Source organism: Herpailurus yagouaroundi, unplaced genomic scaffold (assembly GCF_014898765.1).
Source record: "Herpailurus yagouaroundi ecotype Mexico unplaced genomic scaffold, PumYag 222, whole genome shotgun sequence".
In the NCBI taxonomy this organism is placed as follows: domain Eukaryota; kingdom Metazoa; phylum Chordata; class Mammalia; order Carnivora; family Felidae; genus Herpailurus; species Herpailurus yagouaroundi.
Genome location: NW_024412453.1, coordinates 17,265,861 through 17,274,717, shown reverse-complemented (window position 1 = coordinate 17,274,717; position 8,857 = coordinate 17,265,861). Strand labels below are relative to the sequence as shown.

The 8,857-nt window shown below is 60.0% G+C and overlaps 1 protein-coding gene across 3 annotated transcripts in view; it reads left to right on the top strand.

The window, feature by feature from the left end:
- The first annotated feature begins 57 nt into the window (after positions 1–57).
- Positions 58–8,857, top strand: part of MMP25 (matrix metallopeptidase 25) — a 12,979-nt gene continuing 4,179 nt past the window's right edge. For 2 of the 3 annotated variants that reach the window (XM_040459224.1, XM_040459223.1), the window contains exons 1-7: positions 58–572; positions 960–1,092; positions 2,500–2,644; positions 2,723–3,015; positions 7,681–7,857; positions 7,950–8,034; positions 8,185–8,267. In XM_040459224.1, coding sequence (XP_040315158.1) covers positions 483–572; positions 960–1,092; positions 2,500–2,644; positions 2,723–3,015; positions 7,681–7,857; positions 7,950–8,034; positions 8,185–8,267 — 1,006 coding nt within the window. In that variant the 5' untranslated portion in view covers positions 58–482. Of the gene's footprint in view, positions 573–959; positions 1,093–2,205; positions 2,645–2,722; positions 3,016–7,680; positions 7,858–7,949; positions 8,035–8,184; positions 8,268–8,857 lie in introns of those variants that run through there. The other variant, XM_040459225.1, reaches the window with a different exon arrangement.

Here is an 8,857-nt window from a genome sequence, read left to right as displayed (position 1 = left end):
GCGGCCGGGGGAGGCACGGGGTGCGCTCGGCACGGGCTCCTCGCCGCCACCCCCACCCGCGCCGCCCGCGCTCTCGGAAGCGTCCGGAGGAGGGTCTCGGGGTCCGGCTGGTCGCTGCCCGCGGGCCGTCCGAAGACTGGGCTCATCCGGTGCGACAGCCCTGCCCCGCCCGGGGGGAGGGGCCGGGCCGGCCCGGGACCCAGAGGCCGCCGCCGCGCACCCGGAGAGGCTGCACCGCCGCCCCTCCCGTCCCCTCTCCGGCCTCCCGGGACCCGCAGCGACCCCAGCCCCCCCCCCTCCACCCCCGGGCCCTCCTCTGGACGCCTCCGGGTCCCCCGCGTCGGCCTCCCTGGGTCCCGGCGCCCCGTCCTCCCGCCCACCGCTGCCACCTCGCGCAGGGCTCCCCGGGCCTCTCCCGGCCCCCGACCCCCTGCCCCGGGTCCCCGGAGCCGCCGCGGTCGGGCCCCCCGAGCCCCGCGGACATGCTCGGGCTGCTGGCGCTGCTGCTCCCGCTGCTGCCGCCGCCCGCGCGCGCCCAGGAGCCCTCCGCGCAGGACGTGAGCCTGGGAGTGGTGAGCGCGGGGTCTGCGCGCCCCTGGGGAGTGCGGGGGTGGGGGGGGAGGGCGCCTGGGTCCGGAGGAGGGGGCTGATTCCAAGTCGGAGCGCCGGGGGATGGGGTCTGGGGACCCAGATTCTCGGACCCATGAGGTTTGGGGCTGGGATTTGAAGATCTATAAAGGGCTTGGGGCGGGGAGGTGGAGACCAGGACCGATGGATCTAGGCAGAGCCCAGGGCTGGAGAGACCGGACTCTGAGAGGGACAGCAGGCAGTGGCCGGGGCTGGGACCCCTGGGCTCCGGATGCCTGGGTGGCTGGCGAGGGTGGGGCTCCCAGGATGGAGACGGGAAGGGGGAGTCTCTGGCACTCTTCCCCCTTCACCTGTTCCTTCCTGCGGCCTAGGACTGGCTGACCCGCTACGGCTACCTGCCGCCACCCCACCCTGCCCAAGCACAGCTGCAGAGCCCTGCGAAGCTGAGGGATGCTATCAAGGTCATGCAGAGGTTTGCCGGGCTGCCTGAGACAGGCCTCCTGGGTAGGTAGACAACCCCCCCCCCGCCCCCGCCCTGCCCCTGCACCCAGCGGTTTCTAAACCTCCCCACACACCTGAATCCCGGGAGCTATGAAAATGCTGATTCCCCGGGACCAACCCAGGAGGTTCTCAGGCATTTCTTTTTAGTAAATAGTTACTAAGAGTCTCTAATGTGTAAGGCCGTTTCTGGCTCTACTGGTACAGTGATGGACAAAGCAGAAAAGGTCCCTGCTCTCATCCCTGTAGAGAAGAGAGACAGACGGATCAAGACTCGAAATAGGCCAGGTCATTTCAGATGGTGATTCGTGTTTTGAAGAGAATAAAATGCTGGTCAGGGAACATCCCTCTGAAAGGGGTCATAAGTTGAAGGGAGCTCATATGAGACAAAGAACCCAGGGGACACAAATAAGAGGCGCCAGCCATGGGAAGATGGAGAAGAGTCCCAGGCAAGTGCAAAGGCCCTGTGGTAGCCACAAGGTGTTGTGCCTGTAATGAGAGGAAGATTGAAAAGCTAAGCAAGAGCCTGACTGGGGGATGGGGGGGGGGGGTGTGATGCTTGAAAGAAGTTTGGGTTTGATTACAAGCATGATAAGCAGCCACCAGAGGATTTGAAGGAGGGAGACAACTGGACTGAATTTACAGTTGTAAGCTTCCTCTGGTTGCTGATGGAGAGTGGAGACCAGGAAGGAGGGAGCTGAATTCAAGGTGCATGTTTTGGAGGTAGAGCTGAGAGGCTCGTCGCTTGGGTAAGATGGGGAAGAAGGGAACCGAGGGCGCGCTGGCCGGCCACAGGAGGAGATAGGACCTCTCGGTGCCCTGTTCCCCGCCGAGTAGTGTCTGGATCTGTACGTGCTCGATTGCCCTTTGTCACCTGACCAGTGGTCAGCTTTGACCTTCACTTGAAGACGAGGGGACAGCTGGGAAGGGAGCCGAGCTAGGACCGGGGATTCCAGGCAGGTCTAACCTGGGAGACCAGAGACCCAGCCCGCCTGGGTCTCTGATGCGGTGAGGCCTGGGGACCTATGGTGTCAGGTGTGTCAACCGCCTAGGGGGCTCCAGCCTCAGACGAGTCCACACGGCACCCCATGGCTCCTTTCTGCCACATCCGATCACCAGGGCTCAGGGAAGCAGGACCCCAGACCCCAGATCCGAGCACCGCATGGAGGCAGCAGTCCGTCCAGGGCCCGGTGAAGGCTGGGGCGCTGTCCTGAAGAGCTGCGTTGTCCTTTGGGACCAGCTGGCTTCCGGAACTGGGCAGCCTGCGTGCAAATCCAAGCGGCGGCGGCGGGGCCCTCTTGGGCCTGCGGTTCAGCCTCTCTGAGCCTGTTGGTCCGTGGAGAAGCGGCTGGGTCCGTGACTAGAGCCGTTTGTCCTCCTGCTGATTCCCTTGCCCTGCAACCCCTCCCACAGACCCGGTGACCATGGCCACCATGCACAGGCCCCGCTGCTCCCTGCCTGATGTGCTGGGGGCGGCAGAGCTGGTGAGACGTCGTCGCCGTCGCCGGCGCTACGCCCTGAGCGGCAGCGTGTGGAAGAAGCGAACGCTGACGTGGAGGTAGGAGACGGTGTCCTCCCCACCCTGGCCCGCCGCCTGCCGGGCCCAGCCTCCAAGGGCTGCCTTCTGTCTCCCCAGGGTGCACTCCTTCCCCCAGAGCTCGGCACTGAGCCAGGAGATGGTGAGGACCCTCATGCACCACGCCTTGACCACCTGGGGCGTCGAGTCAGGCCTCAAATTCCAGGAGGTGGGCTTTCAGAGCCCAACGGAGCCCGACATCGTCATCGACTTTGCCCGGGCGTACCACCAGGACAGTTACCCCTTCGACGGGCAGGGAGGGACCCTAGCCCACGCCTTCTTCCCCGGGGAACACTCCATCTCTGGGGACACGCACTTCGACGACGAGGAGATCTGGACTTATGGGTCAAAAGGTACGACCTTCCGAGACGTCCTCTCCCCGAGTCTGTCTGTCCCTATGAAATCACACGTATCGATGGACGCTGTGTCCGTTGGGTTTCTCTAGAGCGACAGAACCAGTAAGGATGCTTGTGTGTGCGCGCGCGTGTAAGTGATTTATTTTAAACAACTGGCTCGTAGGATGGGGGAGGCTGGCGAGCCTAAATCTGTAGGGCAGTCCTGCAGGCTGGAAATTCAAGTGAGAGTTGATGTGGCAATCCTGAGTCCGATGTCTGCAGGCCAGGCCGGTTCGCCTGAAACCCAGGCAGGCTTTCTGTGTTGCAGTCTGGAAGCAGAATTCCTTTCTCCCCCTGGGAAGCCTCAGGTTTGCTCTTAAGGCCTTCAACTGATCAGACCAGGCCCGCCCACCGTGGAACACTGTCTACTTTACTTGCAGTCAACGGATCGTAGATGCAGAGCCCATCTACACCATACCCCAAACAGCCACACCTGGCCTGGTGCTCGGCTCAACAACTGGGCGCCACAGGCTGGCTCAGCAGACACGCAAAATCACCCATCACAGAGGCCTCTCGGGTGTCCAGCGCCAAGCTGGAGCTGAGGACCGAGAGATGGGAAATCAGCCGTGCGCAGCACCTGAGTCAGAAGGGTAACCGGCAGTTGCTACACACGGTGATGCGGCTGCGGAAAATCATAGCAGAGGAAGTCCCGGAGGACCACGGCCTCGAGCGGAGGCCCGCCCAGAACCTTTGACGGACGGGGCTTCCTAGAAGGGGTGACTTTGTTTATTCCACACACGTGTACCGCGTGCCGACTAGCCCACCAGGTCCCGCTGTCCCCGAGTGCGTGGGGGTGCGGGGTGGGTGCAGAGGACAAAGCGCAAGCCACTGAGCTGGCTGACACAGGGTAGTCAGGGCTAGTGGCACAGGGCGGGGGGGGGGAGGGCTGTTTAGTCGGATGGGCAGGGACCGGGATCCCCCTGGATCCTGGCGGCAGAGGGGACGGACAGGAAGGGGTCTTGTTCATGGCCGTGGGAGGTGCCGCAGGAGGAAGAGCCGGCCCTTGGAGGGCAGGGTGACTTCACCTTGGCCTCGGGTTTGCACTGCTTGCGGGCCCTTCCGTGCAGGCGGTGCATTAGCGGTTGAGTGTCTTGCTTTAGAACTTGGACTTCTCTGGCTTAGGTCAGGTTCCCCAGAAGTGGAGCTCGAGTTGAAAAGTCTTGTGCAAGCAGTTTCGCAGGGTATGTTCTCAGGGGAAAGGGAAGCAAGAGAGGGCTGGGGAAAGAGGCTTAGCCAGGACGTGGTCTCAGCTGAGAGGAGCCTGAGCTCAGGAGCATGAATAACTCACAGGGTCGGTCCTGCCTGGGGGCTAGGGTTCCAGCTCTTCCAGTCTTAGCAATCCGCCATTGGCTGCGAGCTTCCTGTGGCCTGGAGGCTGGCCAGAAGGGAGAGCCATCTCCTGGGGAGGGGGGCAGCCAGAGGATGGGCGCACAGGCTCTGTAGGGTTTGGGCGAGGTGCCCACAGCATGCACAGACCTGAGGCTGTGTCACGCAGCATTTAAGCATGCCGGCTTGAAGCGGAACTCAGGTGAGGGCTCCTCTGCTTGCCACGCATGTAAGTTTCTTGACCTCGATGTGCTCAGTTTCCTCGTCTGAGAAATGGGAGTTACAACAGTACCTGCTGGCAGGGTGGGCTTGCGGATCTAATAAGTAATTGACCTACGGCTGTCAGCACAGGGCCGGCCGGAAGTAACGCTCTGTTCATTGCCAGCTGCTATGAGCTGGGCCTCGTGGCAGATTAGAGGCAGTGGTACTCGGGGGGTGGCTAAGGCTCCAGGAGGAAAGTGTAGAACGTGAGGGTCAAGTATGGAACTGTGGAGAGCCCCACAGTTAAGGGGAGGGTAGCGGTGGGGGGGGATCAAAGGCAATGGAGAAAGAACGGGCCCACAGGTGACCAAGAACTAGAGCAAAGAAGGAAGTGGTCAGCAGTGGGCAGGGCAGCAGGTCAGTCCAGTAAGTTACATGGGCCTAGATCTGATCGTCTGGGGACAAAGGGACCTCGGTTGCCTGCAGCCTTGGCAGGTGGGGGAGGAGTCCCGACCACAGTGAAGTCAGACATGAGAGGGGTTGAGGAAGTGAACTCTGAGTTTACACCACTGACCACAACTTGCTAGGGAAGGAGAGGGGTGTGGATGGGGGCAGATATAGGTACGGAGAGGTACTGAGGTGATTTAGGATGAGGGTCTTGAGCACTTAGTGATGCTGGATGAGCCAACAGAAAGAAAGAGGTGTGGGATGGATGGATGGAAGGATGGATGGACGGATGGATGCACACATAGATGGATGGATGGATGGATGGATGGATGGATGGATGGATGGATGGATAGATGGACAGATAGATGGATGGATGGACAGATGGATGGATGGATGGACACATGGATGGACGGATGGATGGATAGATGAATGGATGGATGAATGGATGGATGAATAGATGGATGGGATGGATGGATAGACAGGTGGATGGATGGACAGATGGATGGATGGATGGATGGATGGATGGATGGATGGATGGACAGATAGACAGATAGATGGATGGACAGATGGACGGATGGATGGATGGATAGATGGACGGATGGATGGATGGGATGGATGGATGGATGGATGGATGGATGGATGGACGGACAGATGGACACATGGATGGATGGATGGATAGATGAATGGATGGATGAATGGATAGATGGATGGGATAGATGGATGGACGGATGGATGGATGGACAGGTGGATGGATGGACAGATGGACGGATGGATGGATGGATGGATGGATGGATGGACGGATGGATGGATGGACGGATGGATGAATGGACAGATGGATGGATGCATGCATGCATGGGCGGATGGGCAGATGGATGGATGAATGGACGGACGGATGGATGGATGGATGGAAGGATGGATGGATGGACAGACATACACAGGGATGCAGGGATGGATGGATGGGTTCTTGTCCTACAGGAGGTGAGCGAAGCAGGGGCCTCACATAGGGCAGGGCAGGAGATAGGAGGTGAGCACGGGGGAGATACAGCTGTCTGCCTGGGTGCACAGGAAGTTACAGATTACATCGGCCGGCGTGTCTTGATGAAATAGGAAACACATCTGACCTACTTGTCCTCTTAAGAGTTAAGGCTGGAGCTGGGGAGCAGCTTGAGGGGCTGTGGGCTTGGAATTGAGGCTAGTGGAGAGCTCAAAGGATCTGCCTGGTGAGGTCTAGAGCAGGACTGGGAGGAGGTATCGATGACCCTCGGAGAGCGGCCACCGGGAGTCTTGTGGACTAGGGCTGAGGCTGCGGTTGTGCAATTCCCCCAGCTGCATGGGAGGGGGGTGGTGAAGGGTGCAATGATGGGTGTGGCCAAAGGGGGAGGCGAAGCAGGGAAGGAGGGGGAAAGAGATCCACTTGTCATAAACACCCAACTTCCTCCAGTTTCTCAGAAAAGGGACTCAGTGCAGTAAGAAAACCCACAGTCCACACGGAGACCTGTCAGTACGGATGCATTTGGACCAAGGTCAGGTGAAGTTGCTGCTGAAAGGCACTAATTGGCCGTACTGTCATTTAACCTGACCGCCCCGTGCCTCAGTTTCCCACCCGTAAAATGAGGCTGGAAGGAAGAGGTTTACGAGATGTAAATGACGGCCCGTGTCACCGCTCGCTCACCCCTTCACGCTCACATTCTCGTCCAGCAGCCTTGAGGGGCTGAGAGAAATGTGCTTTCCGACTCACCGGGTCACTTCCGCCTTCAACACTGCTGACCCTGGTTAGGGATTTCCACGCGGCACATCAACATCTGGGCAGCTGCTCGCCTCTCTTGCTGTCTCGCTCCCTCGGCCTCTCGGGGCTGGAGGAGGAGCCGGCGGGCAGCCGCTGGGTCGATGAGGAGCTGGGGTTCGGCCAGCAGCTGGCAGTGGACACAGGCTCGCTCCTGGCGCCCAGGCTGGGTCCCCGAGGACGAGGCTGTGGTCAGAGAGGGTGGGAACGAGGCTGGCCGCCAGGGCCGAGAGAGCCTGCCTGAGGAGCCGTCTGAAGCTGGGGAGGGGGGAGGCTCCCGGAAAGGTGGATGGGGGTGTGGGCACTAGAGGGGCGTGCATGGGAGGAGGGAGTGGAGCACCATGAGCGTGGGAGAGGGACGAACGTCTTGGGAACCCCGGAACAAGGAGACTGAGCGACATTCCTTGTGGCTGGGGGCGTCTGGTCCCAGACGGCAGCCCGAAAGAGGGAGACTCCAAGGCTGGGGCTTCCTCCGGAGACCCGCGTGCACACCAAGGTTCCCGCTTTCCCCAGAGTGTTTCCGAGTGCACGGGCTTCCTTTCCAGGTGGCAGGAAGGCCACCCCTTCCTCTGTCCAGGCCATCTCCTCCTGCCCCTTCCCTGACCCGTTCTGCGGGTCTCCGGTCCTGTCCCCAAGTGTCCAGAACTGCCAGACCAGGCTACTAGAAAAAAACCTCCCGAGTAAGTGAACGCACCTAGGAAGGACAGTGACTCGGGGAGGGGTCTGGGTGTGGCCGTGTCTGGAGGGTCTCCCGCTGTCCAGCTGTCCCTCTGCCAGCAGGCCCCCCTCCGGGGGCTTCCTGGCCGCCTTCTTTTCTGGCGTGGGGGGAAGGGTAGAGCTCGAGCCCAGTCTCCCTCCTTCCCCAGATGGTGAGGGGACGGACCTGTTTGCTGTGGCTGTTCATGAGTTTGGCCACGCCTTGGGCCTGGGCCACTCCTCGGCACCGGACTCAATCATGAGGCCCTTTTACCAGGGCCCGGTGGGCGACCCCCACAAGTACCGCCTCTCCCAGGACGACCGGGAAGGCCTACAGCAGCTCTATGGTACAGGGGCTGGGGACCGGGGACGGTGGCTTGCCCTGTGGCCTCATCAGCAGAGTCGGGGGACTCATGCCTCTCTGGCTCTCTCTCCACAGGGAAGGTGCCCCAGACACCTTACGATAAGCCCACAAGGAAACCCTTGGCTCCTCCTCCCCCACCCCCTGCCCTGCCCCCAGACAGGTGAGTGAGGGGGGTGACCTCCCTACCTCGGCGTGGTTCTTGGTGAGGTGGGCTTGGTAAGAGTCCCTACCTCCCGGGGCTCTTCTCAAGGGTAAGTGAAGACACTAGGAGCCCTGACTCCTCTCTGCTCACCTCTCCTTTCCATTGTAGCCCCTCTCTCCCCACCCCTGACCGATGCGAAGGCAATTTTGATGCTATCGCTAACATCCGTGGTGAAACCTTTTTCTTCAAAGGTGAGTCATCTTAGATCTCCCCTGATGCAATGTAGTTGGCGACCTACCCCCTTAGGATGACCCACCAGTCCTGTGGGGTTTCCCAGGACTCGGGACTCTCAGTGCTGACAAAAAAAAAAAAAAAAAAAGGAAAGCCCTGGGGGTGCCTGGGTGGCTCAGCCTGTTCCTTTAAGTGTCTGACTCTCGGTTTGGGCTCAGGCCACGATCTCATGGTTGGTGAGTTCAAGCCCCACACAGGACTCTGTGCCACTGGTTGGGAGCCTGGAACCAGCCTACTTAGGATCCTCTCTCTGTCTCCTCTCTTCTTCCCTCCCCAGCTTGCTCTCTCTCTGTCTCTCTGTCTCTCTCTCTAAAATAAATAAATAAACTTAAAAAAAAAAAAAGAACTTAAAAAAAAAGAAAAGTCCTGGGAGAGCTGGTCACTCCAGAGCCCCTGCACCCGTGAAATCCCGATGGACTTCCTCGCCCAGCCGCCAGAGGGAGTCCCAGCACCCACTCTGAGAGAGAAGACTTTTTTTTTTTTTTTTTAATAAAGGAGCGCTGCTTCTTCTTCTTCTTCTTCTTCTTCTTCTTCTTCTTCTTCTTCTTCT